Source organism: Heptranchias perlo, chromosome 10 (genome assembly GCF_035084215.1).
Source record: "Heptranchias perlo isolate sHepPer1 chromosome 10, sHepPer1.hap1, whole genome shotgun sequence".
Taxonomy (NCBI): Eukaryota; Metazoa; Chordata; class Chondrichthyes; order Hexanchiformes; family Hexanchidae; genus Heptranchias; species Heptranchias perlo.
In genome coordinates this window covers 44,616,783-44,633,850 of record NC_090334.1, presented here as the reverse complement: position 1 = coordinate 44,633,850, position 17,068 = coordinate 44,616,783, and the positions used below count along the sequence as shown (strand labels likewise).

Here is a 17,068-nt window from a genome sequence, read left to right as displayed (position 1 = left end):
AGGCCATTCAGCCCCTCTAGCCTGTTCTGCCTTTCAATTGGATCATGACTGATCTATATCTTTACTCCGTCTACCCACCTTGGTTCGGTAACCTTTAATACCCTGGCCTAACAAAAATCTATCGATCTCAGCTCTGAAATCAAGCCTCAACAGTTTTTTTGAGGAGAGAGTTCCAGATTTCCTCTACCCTATGTGTGAAGAAGTGCTTCCTACCATCACCCCTGAACGGCCTAGCTCTAATTTTAAGGTTATGCCTCCTTGTGGTGGGCTCCCCCACCAGAGGGAATAGTTTCTCTCTATCTACCCTATCAACTCCTTTAATCATCTTAAACATTTCAATTAGATCATTCCTTAACCTTCTATTCTCAAAGGAATACAAGCCTAGTCCTCATAATTTAGCCCTTTTAGCCCCGTTACCATTCTGGTGAATCTGTGCTGCACCTCCTCTAAAACCAAATATATCCTTCCTGAGGTGCGGTGCCCAGAACTGAACGCAGCACACCAGATGCAGTCTAACCAGAGCTTTATATAACTATAACATAACTTCCATCCCTTTTGGGTATTCCAGCCCCCTTGAGAGATAAGCCAACATTCCATTAGCCTCTTAAATTATTTTCTGTACCTGTCCACTAGCTTTTAGTAATTTCTGTACTTGGACCCCTAAATCTCTCTGCTCCTCCATAGTTCTGAACTTCATGCCATTTAGAAATACTCTGATCTATCTTTCTTAGGTTCACAGTGGATGGCCTCACACTTCCCCACATTGAACTCCATCTGCCACAGTTTTGCCCATTAACCTAATCTATCAATGTCCCTTTGCCACTTTCTGCTCCCATCTACACTGTTTTCTGTACCACCTAACTTAGTATCGTCAGCAAACTTGGATATTCGGCTCTCTATTCCTTCATCCAAGTCATTTATAAATATAGTGAAAAGCTGAAGCCCCAGCACAGATCCCTGGGAGACACCACTAGTCACATCCTGCCAATTTGAGTACATACCCATTATCCCTGTTCTCTATCTCCTACCTCCTAACCAATTCCTTACCAATGTCAATAGGCTGCCTCCAATTCCACGCGGTCTCATTTTTGTTAACAGTCTCTTATGTGGAACCTTATCGAGTGCCTTCTAGAAATCCAAATAAATAACATCCATAGACACTCCCTTATCTATCACATTAGTTACCTCCTCAAAAAATTCAACTAGGATCGTTAGACATGACTTATCCTTTACAAAGCCATGCTGACTCTCTCTCTGATCAGTTCATATTTGTCCAAGTGCTCAGTCAGTCTGTCCCTAATAACAGATTCTCTCATGCACTATTGCTCTCTCTCGCGCAGGGAAAAAAAGTGATGCATGCATAGCAGAGAGCAAGATAGTGAGACAGCAAGCAAGAAAGAAGAGCAGGAGAAAAAAAGAATATGTGCGGCGACGCCCACATCCCATGAACGAATAAAAAAAAAGTTCCTATGTGAAGATTCAGAAACCCCTACATTGCAAAACATGTTTTTTCTTGTAAATGAAAGCATCCCTTCCTGCTCACAAAATGATTGTGAAATCTGATGCCAATATTATTACTCATAGAATGACTCATAGGATGAGTGAAAGCCCTTTACAAATTTAAAGTTACAAAAACAAATCCAGGAAAACCCAAGCATAAAAACTCAAGATGACTACAAATTAAGACCCAAAATTACAGAGAATTCTAGAAAGGCTACAGAACGGAAGGAGGCCATTTGGCCCATCGAGTCCGCGCTGGCTCTATGCAAGAACAAGCCGGCTAGTCCCACTCCCCCGCCCTTTCCCTGTAGCCCTGCAAATTTTTTCCTTTCAAGTACTTATCCAGTTCCTTTTTGAAGGCCATGATTAAATCTGCCTCCACCACTCCATCGAGCAGTGCATTCCAGATCCTAACCACTCGCTGTGTAAAAAGTCTTTCCTCATGTCACCTTTGGTTCTTTTGCCAATCACCTTAAATCTATGTCCTCTGGTCCTTGACCCTTCCGCCAATGGGAACAGTTTCTCTCTATCTACTTTGTCTAGACCCTTCATGATTTCTCCTCACAACCGTCTCTGTTCCAAGGAGAACAACCCCAGCTTCTCCAGTCTATCCATGTAACTAAAGTCCCTCATCCCTGGAATATTCTAGTAAATCTCTTCTGCACCCTCTCTAAGGCCTTCACATCTTTCCTGAAGTGCGGTGCCCTGAACTGGACACAATACTCCGGTTGTGGTCGAACCAGTGTTTTATAAAGGCTCATCATGACTTCCATACTTTTGTACTCTATGCCTCTATTTATAAAGCCCAGGGTCCTGTATGCTTTTTTAACCACTTTCTCAACCTGCCCTGCCACCTTCAATGATTTGTGCACATTTACCCCCAGATCTCTCTGTTCCTGTACCCCTTTTAGAGCTGTGCCCTCTAGTTTACATTGCCTCTCCTCGTTCTTCCTACTCTTCACATTTTTCTGCATTAAATTTCATCTGCCACGTGTCCGCCCATGCCACCAGCCTGTCTATATCCTCTTCAAGTCTCTCACTATCCTCCTCACTGTTTACTACCCTTCTAAGTTTTGTGTCATCTGCAAATTTGGAAATTGTGCCCTGTACACCCAAGTCCAAGTCAATAATATATATATCAAGTAAAGCAGTGGTCCCAGCACTGATCCCTGGGGAACACCACTGTACACCTCCCTCCAGTCCGAAAAACAACCATTCACCACTACTCTCTGTTTCCTGTCCGTTAGCCACTTCTGTATCAATGTTGCTACTGCCCCTTTTATTCCATGGGCCGCAATCTTGATGATAAGCCTACCTGTGCGGCACTTTATCAAATGCCTTTTGAAAGTCTATATACACCACATCAACTGCATTGCCCTCATCTACGCTTTCTGTTACCTCATCAGAAAACTCTATCAGGTTAGTTAAACTCGATTTACCTTTAACTAATCCATGCTGGCTTTCCCTAATCAATCCACGCTGGTCCAAGTGACTGTTAATTCTGTCCCGGATTATCGGTTCTAAAATTCTCCCCACCACTGAGGTTAAATTGATTGGCCTATAGTTGCTGGGTTTATCCTTACACCCTTCCTTGAACAAGGGTGTAACATTTGCAATTCTCCAGTCCTCTGGCACCACCCCCATATCTACGGATGTTTAGAAAATTATGGCCAGTACCTCCACAATTTCCACCCTTACTTCCCCCATCCGGGCTGGGCGACTTATCTACTTTAAGTACAGCTAGTCTTTCAAGTACATCTTCTTTATCAATTTTTAACTCATCCAGTATCTCAACTATATCTTCCTTTACTGAGACTGTGGCAGCATCTTCTTCCTTGGTTAAGACAGATGCAAAGTACTCATTTAGTACCTCAGCCATCCCCTCTGCCTCCATGAGTAGATCTCCTTTATGATCCCTAATCGGCCCCACCCTTCCTCTTACTACTTGTTTACTGTTTACATGCCTGTAGAAGACTTTTGGTTTCCCTTTTATGTTGGCCGCCAATCTATTCTCATATTCCCTCTTTGCCCCTCTTATTTCCTTTTTCACTTCCCCTCTGAACTTTCTATATTCTGCCTGGTTCTCACATGTGTTATCAACCTGACATCTGTCATACGCCCCTTTTTCCCTTTCATCTTACTCACAATCTCTTTTGTCATCCAGGAAGCTTTCGTTGCCCTACCTTTCGGCTTTGTGGGAATGTGCCTAGACTGTACCCGAACCATCTCCCCCTTAAAGGCCGCCCACTATTCAATGACAGTTTTGCCTGCCAATCTTTGATTCCAATTTACCCGGGCCAGATCCGTTCTCATCCCCTTAAAATTGGCCCTCCTCCAATTGAGTATTTTTACTTTAGAGTTGTCCGTGTCCTTTTCCATAGCTATTCTAAACCTTATGATACTATGATCGCTGCTCCTTAAATGCTCTCCCACTGACACTTGCTCCACTTGGCCCACCTCATTCCCTAGAACCAAGTTCAGCAATGCCTCCTTCCTCATTGGGACGGAAACATACTGGTTAAGAAAGTTATCCTGGACACATTAAAAAAATTCCTCCCCCTCTGTACCCCTTATATTATTATTGGTATTCCTGTCTATATTAGGATAATTGAAGTCCCCAGTTATCATTACTCTACAGCTTTTGCACCTCTCTGTAATTTCACTGCAAATTTGCTCCTCTGTATCATTCCCACTAGTTGGTGGCCTATAGGATACACCCAGTAGTGTAATGGCACCTCTTTTATTTCTTAACTCTAACCAAACAGATTCTGTCCTTGACCCCTCCAGGACATCCTCTCTCTCCAGTACTGCAATATTCTCCTTAATCAATACTGCCACCAACCCCCTCCTTTCTTTCCTTCCCTATCTTTCCTGAACACTTTGTATCCAGGAATATTTAGTACCCAATCCTGCCCTTTTTTGAGCCAGGTCTCCGTTATTGCCACGACATCATATTCCCACGTGGCTACTTGTGCCTGCAGCTCACCAATCTTGTTTACCACGCTTCGTGCGTTTACACACATGCACTCTAAACCAATCCTAGACCTTCTCGTATTCTCTCTTAGTCTGATCCCACCTAATACTGTTCTATTACTTGCTTTAGTGCTATTTTTCTCCCCCGATCCTTTGTGCCTCTTGTTTCTCCTTTCCTTTGCTACATCCTGGTGTTCATCCCCCTCCAAATTAGTTTAAACCCTCCCCCACAGCACTAGTGAACCTCCCCGCTCCATTGGTCCCAGCTCCATTGAGGTGCAACCCGTCCGGCCTATACAGGTCCCACCTTCCCCAGAGCTGGTCCCAGTGCTCCATGAATCTAAAGCCCTCCCTCCTGCAACCATCTCTCCAGCCACGCATTCATCTGCTCTATCCTTCTATTTCTATACTCAGAAGCGCGGGGCACCGCGAATAATCCGGAGATTACTACCTTTGAGGTCCTGCTTCTTAACCTCTTTTCTAACTCCTTAAAATCTGCCTGCAAGACCTCATCCCTCTTTCTCCCTATGTCGTTGCTACCAATACGGACCATGACCTCTGGCTGTTCACCCTCCCCCCCCCCCAGAATGTTCTGCAGCTGCTCAGTGACATCCTTGACCCTGGCACCAGGGAGACAACATACCATCTTGGAATCAAGTCTGCAGCCACAGAAACGCCTGTCTGCTCCCCTAACTATAGAGTCCCCTATCACTATTGCTCTCCTGACCTTTCTCCTCCCCCACCGTACAGCTGAGCTATCCATGGTGCTGTGGACTTAGGTCTGGCTGCACTCCACAGAGGAAACCTCTCCCTCACCAGTATTCACTGGTTAGAAAGCGTGATGCACTCAGGGGACTCCTGCACTACCTGCCTGGTCGTCCTTGTCTGTGTAGAGGTCACCCAGTCCCTCTCTGTCTCATCATCCAGGAGTGTATGTAGTTTGTTCTGACAAAGGCATAATTATCTAACCAAAAAAAAATGGACACATATACCTTTGGCATAATTGCAAAGCATTAAAATTCACCACATTTGTAAAAAACATAGACTTCTTTATTCTAGCAGGCGAAGGGTTGTCTTAACAGCTCTGTGTACTAAGGAGCTGCAGGAGATGACCAGACTACTAAAATACTGTCAGGATTTCATTAAGCTCTAGTGTCCTTACTGATATTTTCTACCATAAGTTGCATTAAAATTTGCCTCTGATGTTTAAAAGTCACAATGTATAATCAGGTACCCAAAATTAGAGTGACCACTGGCTCAGTGGTAGTATTCCTGTCTGAGTCAAAAGGGTTCGGTTCGGGCCCCATTCCAGACAGCGCTGGCGAGTGGAAACCAGACTACCGGTTCTGTATACTGGGTGACGTCAAGCAGGGGCACTTGAGTACAATGGGTGCAGGTGACCCCTCTCCCCGATCGTAAAGGGTAGGTGGGGCTCTTTGGCCATGGTTGCAGCCCACCTAGGAGAAGGTACTTCGAAGATAAAAACCGAGAGGAAGGCAACAGGAAACCACCTCAGCTATTCTTTCCTAATAAGTGGCTCAAGAATTTTATGTGTGAGACTTGAGTTATGTTCTGTCCTAGGGTACAATATAGTGGATGGATGGCTTAAAACTACAAGTCCAAATTTCTACTTGACACATCATGTACACCTCAAACAAAAAAAAGGAAAATTAACAAAGCCCACCTGATTATTAACTCATCTGAAGATTAGAAGTACAAAGTTAAAAAAATCTTTACAGTGAACTATTTGCTCTCAATATGGTCCTCAAATTACAATGAGAAAATATAAAACTTGTAACCAGCTCTGATTAAAATATCACATCAAGGTTGGCTTGTTTAGATGTTGATAAAATTCTGAGAGGTGGATCCTAGAACTAGATCACGAAGCCAGTATAATTACTGAAATCAACCCCACTCCACCTTTTGAAGCAGTACTATTCTATTATTATTACTGCAATAATTTATTCCTGGAAAAAAATTGCAAACAAAAGTAATCAATGGGGTTTTCAAGTTGCAGGTGCGATCAACTTGTCCCAACATAAAAGGTTAGTTTTGATGCAGGCATCCTGGGCATAAAAGCACAATCACACTGGGTAGTTCAGAAAGGAGATCTGATTGAGGAAAAATGAAGGGTTTACTTGCAATTAGAAATCACCCTTCATCACATGTTAACCCATGTAAAGTGAGGCTTTCTTACATGGGGCCACAGCACGTACAACCAATTGAATTATAAATTAGATTGCATTTTATCTCAAAACTATATCAAATATTCCTGAAGGGGCAGACTGTTTTAAATAAACAAGTATGGCCATCACTGTAAATAAGTGCACCTCACCAGTGAAACACTGAGCTGCTTACATATACATCTAAAAACATCACAAAAGCATATACTGAACATGGTCTCATTTTCCACATAGCCCAATTACTTTCCTCCCCTGTAATAGAGAGGGATTTGCAGACCAATTTAAAATGATCAGATTTGTTGTTATGTAATTATTTGAAATTCATATAGTTTGCTAAATAAAAATCAGGTTCTCAAACATGTTCGTCGAGCAGAAATTGATAGCCAAGTTCCGCACCCATGAGGACGGCCTCAACCGGGATCTTGGGTTCATGTCACGCTACACGTTACCCCACCAGCGAACAAATGTTATCTGTTTTTAATATAATGGGTCATTTGCTGGCTCTCTCTGCCTTCCGGATGTTTCTGCCTCTCTCTGTGTTTTTTTTTCTCTGTTTTTTTTCCCTGTTTGTTTTTTTGTTGAATGTGTATTCGGAGGTTCTGCAGGTAACACCTCTCTGTCTGAACACGGTGATTGCCTTGGCAACGGGCAGTTGCAGGGGCAGTCTGTAAACACCATGTATTATTGTTCAATATGTATAAATGCGTAGGCTTCAAGGAGATCTTGAAACATTTGCCTGAGGAAGGAGAAAATCTCCGAAAGCTTGTGAATTTAAAATAAAATTGCTGGACTATAACTTGGTGTTGTAAAATTGTTTACAAATGTTTAGACAAAACTGAGCAGAGGATGGAGTTAGTATTGATACCTTTAATAACATTGACTTCAAAAAGCTTGGCAATACAATAGGTGTGCTATTAGGAATACTGAATTACTGGTATATTCATAAACAGTTTTTAAAGTCCTGTATAAACTATTGGTAGTTCAGCTTTGTAGATTTTCAATATCAGGGTGGTACGCAGAGAATGGTAGAATTCGCCACAAACAGTATGCTGGTAATTTCAATTAAGCTGTTAGGGATACAGGGACTTGTAACAAAGCACTCCCCCACCGAACTTATATACACTTAAAAGTCACGTTGGGACATCTACCGTTTGGTTAAAGTCCAAATGGCCGAGCAGGTTCCCTGCCCTTTTGGGCATGGGGATGGTACAAGTAGGGGAGGGGAGAAAGAACGCAAACTCCTTTCATATGACCGTCAGACGTGAACCACCTTGTTAGGGCGCCGCTGACTGCAGTATATTCAGAAACTGTGGAAAAGCATCAAACTTTAGTGAATGGGAGAGCGAAAGAGACCAAATGAAACGGGGTTTCCTGTACGGTTTACAGCGTGACAAGTGTACCATACTTCAAAAGCAGTGATAGCACCTCCAAGCAACCACAGGCTCTCAAAACGAGATCCACTGCCCACCTTTACACAAAATGTATAAAATCTTTATATTAAAAGGTACGACGATCAGGAAATCATTAAAACATTTTAAGTTATTTAATCACAGTCGATGCAGAGAGAGAGGGGAAAGGGAGAGTTTTTTTTTTAGGCAGTAAAAGGGAGGTGAGCTCCCCACTCCCTCCTCGCGTTGACTCTACCTGAAACCTTCTCCTGGTAACCCTTGGTGAAGAACTGCATGGCTGTGGCGGCTCTCCACGGTGTCCTGAGGAGCCCCTGCCGCCCGGGATCCTCCCCGAGCCCCTTCAGGATAACCGAGTAGGCGGTTTCCAGACTCGGCAAATTCAACTGGTTGTCCTCGGCGCTGCGGGTCCGCTCCTCCTTCCACTGGTCCGCCGCTCTCTGTGCCTGCCGCTCGGGCGGCTCAGAGTGCCCACCCACCCAGCCACTGGCACCACCGGCAGCGGGCACGGACCGGGGCAGCTTGCCCGAACCCCCGCCGCCGCTCAGCCCCTCGGCGTGGCCCCCTTTCGCTCGCTGCTTCTCGCAATCCATTAATGTGGGGAGCAGGAACTCGAACCACTCGGCTGCGCCTTGCCCAGGGAGGAGGGATCTGCGGATTGGGACAAGTTGCTGCTGCCGCTCGTTCAAACACACAATAATGTTTCCGGCTCCTTTAGTATAAATAGTTCTTGGACTGGAAACCTGCTATTGGCTGCGGCGATCTTCACTCGCTGGCCTGCGTCACTTGCATTTCATTGAAGACTTATCTGAGATCAGACTCAGCCCCCAAAACAGAGCAGTCAGATGAGTCCCTTCTCCATGTTTACGAAGAATGTGAGAGGTTGCAGCGCTATTTCAATTTTTAAGGGGGCTGCTCCTCAAGTTTTGGTTGCACTTCAGTCACACGCTCCTGATCTTTGTTTGTGGGGGGGGGGGGGGGGGATGCGCAAGTCACAGGATCTCCTCCTGGGTCTGCTCCTGGGCCTGACCAAGGTGGCAATCCACAGGTCCAGGCCAGACATGGCCCGTGGCGGGGAGGTTCGCTCTGTCTGTTTGCCTCTCTTCCACGGATTCTCCGTGCCCAGGTGGCTCTGAAGGAGGAGCACGTGGTGTCTGCCAAAACGCTTGAGGCTTTCCCCGACCGGTGGGCACCGCAGGGACTCGAGTGCATCATCAACAAGGATAATAAAATTTTTATCTAATTGGGTGTGGTGATTGATTAGTCAGGATTTTGTAGGGTGACCCAGTGTCAACGGTGGATGGACACGTTTGTGCTTAAACCCCCCCCCAAAGGCACCTAAACAAGAAACAAATAGAGCAGACAGATTGGCCACAGTAATACCTAGAAACCAACAGCGCCAACTGCCCCCAACCCAAGACCTTTTTGTGTCAAGTTAAATTCATATCACTGCACCTGTCTATTTTAATCTAACTTAAAGGGCAGGTTTGGCACAGATTTTGTCAGTGGCACAATTAAAACATAAATTACATATTTCATAATCTATTATGTCCTTCACACCCCTCGATATTAAAATTTCTTGTCACGCTTTTGCCTGATTGACTCAAAAAAATCATATTCATAACACAGCAAATCAGAGCTCTATCTTAACCCAAGGTAAATAAAAGCAGACACCCAACTACTCAAATGGGTTATGTCGAAATGACATCTACCTGAAACGTTAACCCCATCTTCCTCTCCCCACAGATGCTGCCTGACCTCCTGAGTGTTTCCAGTATTTTATGTTTTTACTCAAATGACTTGATTTTCCCCAGAATCTTTTGTCCTCAAAGTCAAATAACCATGGCTCAAAATTAAGTTTTTACCACAATTAAAACATAAATTACATATTTCATAATCTATACATTTATATATTAAAATCTTACACCTGCCTGCGTTGCTTGTGAACTTTTCCTATTATAAAATCTTATATCCACACTTATAATGTGTTATGCTGCAATTACACTTGCCTGCCAGTGTGTGTTACCAACTACACCTCTGCCTACAATTCTCAGGATGCAATAGTTTGTGACAAGCAGTGTGGAGAATCTCCCAGCATGTATTAATACATTTTCTGTGCAACTATAACCCGGTCTTTTCTCAGCTACGATAATATTTATACATTTGTTTTTTCAAATGATTTCAAAACAACCTGGACCTTTTTTGAAGTAACTAATTTGAAGTGCTTTTTCTAACTTCAAAAAGAGGCTGCTGTGAGAGATGATGGTGATTAGAGCAACTGTGCTTTATTTTTATACTGAGAATTCAAAAACAGTTGTTGTTTATGTAGATGTGTTTATAGAGCTGTAGTGGGTAAAGGAATCACCAATTATTTATTTTCTAGGAACTGTCTCAAGGCAGAAATCCTTGACTCTTGTTTCGAACTTCTTTCACTGGAGCAACTCTCCACCACTCCCACATAGATATTATATTTCAGAACTCTAGATTATGGATATGTTCCAAAGGACCGGAGTGTGGCCCATTTTTAAAAAGGTTACAGAGCTAATCCAGGTAATTTCAGGCCAGTTATCTTAACATCTGTGGTAGGGAAAATTTTAGAGTCTTTGATTAAGGATGAAATTATCAAGTATCTGGATAAAGAGAAAATAGTTAGAAGTAGTCTGCTAGATTTCAAAAGGGACATTCGTGCTTGACAAACCTCATAGAATTCTATCAGGTAGATAGGAATAATTCAGTGAATGCAGTATACGTGAACTTTAGGAAAGCCTCTGACAAGGCACCACATGAGAAATTACTACAGACAATTAAGGTATATGGAACTAGAGGGAGGATAGCAAACTGGATTAAAAATTGGTTGGAAGGGAGAAAAAGAAAATAGGATTTAGGGGCACTTTTTCAGAGGGGTTGGAAGTGGGTAGTGGTGTCCCTCAGTGTTTAGTTCTGCAGCCACTTTTGTTCATTGTGTCTATCAATGATTTGGATTTGGCCTAGAGTGAGTGCTATCGAAATCTGCAGATGATACCAAAATAAGAGGTGTAGTTAATCTTTAGAAGACTAAAGGCAGCTGCAAAGGGATATTGATAACATGGGGGAATGGGCTAAAAATTGCAGATGAAATTGAATGTCAGTTTGTGTGAGGTGATGTATTTTGATAAAAAAACATAACAGCAGTAATTATACTCTGAATGTAAGTAGGCTCGGTGCTGTTGAAGAGCAAAAGAATTTGGGGGTACAGATTCACAGGATATTAAAGGCCGTAAAATAAGCTAATTGAATTCTAGGTTTTATTACAAGAAGTATGATGTATAAAAGCCAAGAGGTGATGATGAGCCTATATAAAACCTTAATAACACCTCAGTTAGAGTACTGTGTGCAGTATTGGGCCCCGCACTACAAGAAGGATATTGAGGTTTTAGAGAGGGTACAATGCAGATTCATTAGGATGCTGCCTGGTATGAGAAAATACAAATATGAAGATGTGGAAAATTCAAATGCAAATTATGGGTTGATATGATAGTAGTGTTTAAAATTATGAAAGGATGAAACAGGATAAGTAGAAGCAAACTGTTTCCAGTAGTTGAGGGGGTCAAGAACGAGGACGTTATAGATACAATATTAAATGTAAGAGATTTAGAATAAAGGGCAGGAGAGACTTCTTTACACAGAATGTGAGGATTTGGCTGAGGCAAAAACAATGTCAACAGTCAAGGTTAGATTGGATGGGTAGATGAAGAATTAGGATTGAAGGAATATGGGAACAGGACAGGTAAATGTGATTGGAACTATTTACTTGCAAGGAGGGTAACACTGACACCTGGATGGCCTGTTTCTGTGTTGTAACCTCTATGTCTATATAAAAATTTTATGTACACACATACTTTTCTTACACATAGCTACAATATTTTAAAATTCTTATGTGGGTCATGTGCTCCATTGAAAACTCCTATGTAAACATTTCCTATGATAATTCCAATGTAAAAATGTCCACATTTACCTTTTTTTTATTTGTTCATGGGATGTGGGCGTCGCTGGCAAGGCCAGCATTTATTGCCCATCCCTAATTGCCCTTGAGAAGATGGTGGTGAGCCGCCTTCTTGAACCGCTGCAGTCCGTGTGGTGAAGGTTCTCCCACAGTGCTGTTAGGGAGTTCCAGGATTTTGACCCAGCGACGATGAAGGAACAGCAATATATTTTCAAGTCGGGATGGTGTGTGACTTGGAGGGGAACGTGCAGGTGGTGGTGTTCTCATGTGCCTGCTGCTCTTGTCCTTTTAGGTGGTAGAGGTCGTGGGTTTGGGAGGTGCTGTCGAAGAAGCCTTGGCGAGTTACCTCAGTACATCCTGTGGATGGTACACACTGCAGCCACTGTGCGCCGGTGATGAAGGGAGTGAATGTTTAGGGTGGTGGATGGGGTGCCAATCAAGTGGGCTGCTTTGTCCTGGATGGTGTCGAGCTTCTTGAGTGTTGTTGGAGCTGCACTTTTCCAGGCAAGTGGAGAGTATTCCATCACACTCCTGACTTGTGCCTTGTAGATGGTGGAAAGGCTTTGGGGAGTCAGGATGTGAGTAACTCGCTGCAGAATACCCAGCCTCTGACCTGCTCTTGCAGCCACAGTATTTATATGGCTGATCCAGTTAAGTTTCTGGTCAATGGTAACCCCCAGGATGTTGATGGTGGGGGATTCGGCGATGGCAATGCTATTGATTGTCAGGGGGAGGTGGTTAGACTCTCTCTTGTTGGAGATGGTCATTGCCTGGCACCTGTATGCTTATGTGTCACGTTTCCTCAGTAACCCTTCTAAGTGGCACTCTAATAGGATTTCCAGTGTTAATCTGATCACTGACGTAATGGCTCTGTGACACCACACATAATGCTACATTATCTTTTCACCACAAATCAGTCAAAATGCTTCCTGCAGAAGTTTTTGTCTGCCATTTTTTCCCCAGTACCTGAAACTTCTAGGCCTAGAAATTCAATCTCGCTGTGCCCATTTTACAGGTGTAAAATGGGTGCCTAAGGGTACAGTGGTTCACTGCAAACTGGGAGGAGTCACTTATGTCACCTGCTGCAACCTGGAATTACACTGTGGCGTAAAGGGGCACGGTGACCTTGACAGCCAGAGTTGTGGCTACAGCAGACGACATAGCTTGGTGGCAGCCTCCTTGGTGAAGCGCAGGTGTCTCTCCCATTCCTAAATCAACCTGGCCGAGAAGCAAGGTGTTCTCTGAAGACCCACTGTAGGTAGGACCTCCTGTGCAGTGCCCTCCTCCTCCCTCTTCTCCCAACTTCTTGGACCGTTCTGCACTACCCACCATATTGGATTGGGCTGCTCTGTAGGCACCCAAGGCCAGAAGTATTAAAAAGCCTCATTGTAATATTAAAATAACGGTCCAATGCTTGTTTCAGGACAGTTTTGGGAAATTGGTCAGCCCCATTACTTGACTTGCCACGTGATAAACCTGCCCAGCGTTCATTCATCCGTAATTTTTCAAGTTCCTCTTTTCGAACTGGTGGATCTAATATTGCATTCTTAGCACATAATTAACAGAGAAGAACTTGCAAAGGAAAATTACTGACCGTAATAGTTTCCATTATTCAAAGGAGAAATCATTACACAATTTCCTAATGCAAGTTTAGAAGATGAAGTAATCATCCCTCACATTACAGGAATCACCACAAAAGTAATTTCCCTGATTCTTCAGTTCGGGACCAAACACATGAATGGAGCCAGGTGGACGGAATCTTTTTAAAAAAATTCTTTATAGACTTGTACCTGTTTATTCCACCTCAAATTATTTAGGTCTCCCTGACCCACATGTCAACTGCAATTGGATCCAACTTGCTTCCAGACTTACATCAATGTAAATCTCAATCCAACCATAATGAGTTACACAATAGTGTATAATGGTGTAGGTTTATGATAGTTGCTGCATGTTCTCTAAGAAGTACGTGGCCTCCATTGGCATTGCCCCATACGCTGAAATCAGCATACAGCAGATTAGAGGTAGGAAACCAGATGTCATCATATGTTAAAACTAACGTGCAGTAGCACATCAGAGAAAAACAATGTGGATAGCATTCGCTACTATTTTTTCTCAATTAATTCCAATCAGCTAGGTACCTACACATTGAAGGTGCAGGGTTTGAATACTGGGATGTAATTAATTGGGGCAAATTAAAGCCTTTTTTTGGAATGTTCTCCTATCGAAATAAGGGGATGCAATTTCTTACCCTCCCGCTTTTCTCTCCTCATAGGTCTCCTTGTAATCTGTGATATATTAAAATTCTTCAGACCGTGCAATTCCAATTGTCACACTTCCTGCTGCCGTGATTTTTATCAAGCCTGTTTACACTTAGTCATGTATTGCTCCAGTGATCAATGCTTACACATCTACACAAATCTCCAGACTTTCACTAATTTGTTTGTTTTAAATTGCAGCAAGCAGCAGGTTCACCAGACTGATTCCTGGGATGGCAAGACCGTCGTATGAGGAGAGATTGGGTCGACTAGGCCTGTATTCACTCGAGTTTAGAAGAATGAGAGGGGAGCTCATTGAAACGTATAAAATTCTGACAGGGCTAGACAGACTGGATGCAGGGAGGATGTTTGCCCTGGCATTAGGGTCTAAAACGAGGGGTCACAGTCTCAGGATACGGGGTAGGACATTTAGGACTGAGATGAGGAGAAATTTCTTCACTGAGGGTGGTGAACCTGTGGAATTCTCTACCACAGAAGGCTGTAGAAATAGATAGATTTCTAGACACAGAAGGCATCAAGGGGTACGGGGAGAGAGCGGGAATATGGTATTGAGATAGAGGATCAGCCATGATCACATTGAATGGCAGAGCAGGCTCGAAGGGCCGACTGACCTACTCCTGCTCCCATTTTCTATGTTTCTGTGAGAAAATACATTGGGCAATTTATTTTTTGGTGAATAATGTGGAATCTGTTTTCAAACTGGTTCCAGAATAATCATTTGCAACACATCACTGACAACAGGGAAGCAGCAAGTCGCCTGCTTAATTATTTATTTTACATCAGGGTCAGTATGGGAAAAAATATTGAGTTTCAACAATTCAGCGCGAATTTCAAGGATATCTTTAACTTCCAACTTCTTGAAGTTAGCAGACAGGCTTAGTGTTTGCAGTGTCAGAGGACATAAAAGTGAAAGTCTGGAGATTTGTGTAGATGTGTAAGCATTGATCACTGGAACAATACATGACTAAGTGTAAACAGGCTTGATAAAAATCACGGCAGCAGGAAGTGTGACAATTGGAATTGCACGGTCTGAAGAATTTTAATATATCACAGATTACAAGGAGAGAATTTTAATGACAAGAAGTTTAGGGATACTAGCAATTCTCAGCCATTCATTCCTTATGGACCCTACTGGGTCAAAATCCTGGAACTCCCTACTTAACAGCACTGTGGGAGTACCCTCACCATATAGACTTAGCGGTTCGATGGTCCACCACTACCTTCTCAGGGAAACTAGGGATGGGCAATAAAAGCCGGCCTTGTCAGTGACGGCCACACCCCGAGAATGTATAGTTAAAAAGATGGGAATTAAAGCATCCAAAGATATGTTGTTCTCTAGCTCTTCGAGTTTAGACCCAACCCCATCCTATGTACTGAAGAACAGAATATGTCCAACTTTGAAATAAATCTTTTTTGCACTGCAGAATCTCATTCAGATTGCACTATATTTGTAAATTAATGCTGCAACACCACTGCTGCTGGCACTAAAGAAAACCAGCCCTGCCTCTGGAAGATCATGGTAATGTAGCTGCTTACAAATTGCACATTAGAATAAAAATAATAAATATTCATTATTGTGAATCACTGAGTATACAATATTTAAAGAAAAAGATGCTTTTATGATGAAATGTAGTTAACCCCTGAAGTACTGGCAGCAAGAGGAAATTCTAGTCCCCTCGAGATGTAAATTTTTAGGGCTTGAGCTCACACATTATGGTACTAAAACAGACAATAATAGAAAAAAAACCAAAAAGCTGCTCAGATGTCAGGAGCAGCCTTGTTACTGAAATATGACTGAACTATAATATTGTAATTCCTTTGTACAAAAAACCCACTATGGTAAACTGGGAAATTGAATTTAATAATTTTGGTAATTTGTGGGTTGGCACCAAATAAAGTGATCCCATGAAAGCTGCTGGTTTCTTTTAAAAACTGAACTGTTTTACTAATGCCCTTCCGGGAAGGGACTTGCCACCCCTAACAACAACTACTTGCATTCATATAGCACCTTTAACATAGTAAAACGTCCCAAGGCACATCACAGGAGCGATTATCAAACAAAATTTGACACCAAGCCACATAAGAAGATATTAGGACAGATGACCAAAAGCTTAGTCAAAGGGGTAGGTTTTGAGGAGTGTCTTAAAGGAGGGGTCGAGAGGTTCAGGGAGGGAATTTCAGAGCTTAGGGCCTAGGCAGCTGAAGGCATGGCTGCCAATGGTGGAGCGATTAAAATTGGGGATGTGCAAGAGGCAAGAATTGGAGGAGCGCAGAGATCTCGGAGGGTTGTAGGAGGTTACAGAGACGGGGAGGGACAAAGCCATGGAGGAATTTGAAAACAAGGATGAGAATTTTAAAATTGAGGTGTTCCCGGACCGGGGCCAATGTAGGTCAGTGAGAACAGGGATGATGGGTGAATAGGACTTGGTGCGAGTTAGGATATGGCAGCAGTTTTGGATGAGCTCAAGTTTATGGAGGGTGGAAGATGGGAGGCCGGCCAGGAGAGCATTGGAATAGTCAAGTCTAGAGGTAGCAAAGTCATGGATGAGAGTTTCAGCAGAAGATAGCTGAGGCAGGGGTGGAGGCCGGTGATAATACGGAGGTGGAAGTAGGTGGTCTTGGTGATGGAGCAGAAATGTGGTCGGAAGCTCATCTCAAGGTCAAATAGGACGCCAAGATTGCAAGCAGTTTGGTTCAGCCTCAGACACTGGCCAGGGAGAGGGACGGAGTCAGTGGCTAGGGAACAGA

The 17,068-nt window shown here is 43.2% G+C and overlaps 1 protein-coding gene across 1 annotated transcript in view; it reads right to left on the bottom strand.

The window, feature by feature from the left end:
* Positions 1-8,761, bottom strand: part of gch1 (GTP cyclohydrolase 1) — a 49,354-nt gene extending 40,593 nt beyond the window's left edge. The window contains exon 1 of the mRNA XM_067991586.1: positions 8,301-8,761. Coding sequence (XP_067847687.1) covers positions 8,301-8,655 — 355 coding nt within the window. The 5' untranslated portion in view covers positions 8,656-8,761. The remainder of the gene's footprint in view (positions 1-8,300) is intronic.
* Positions 8,762-17,068: the final 8,307 nt, after the last annotated feature.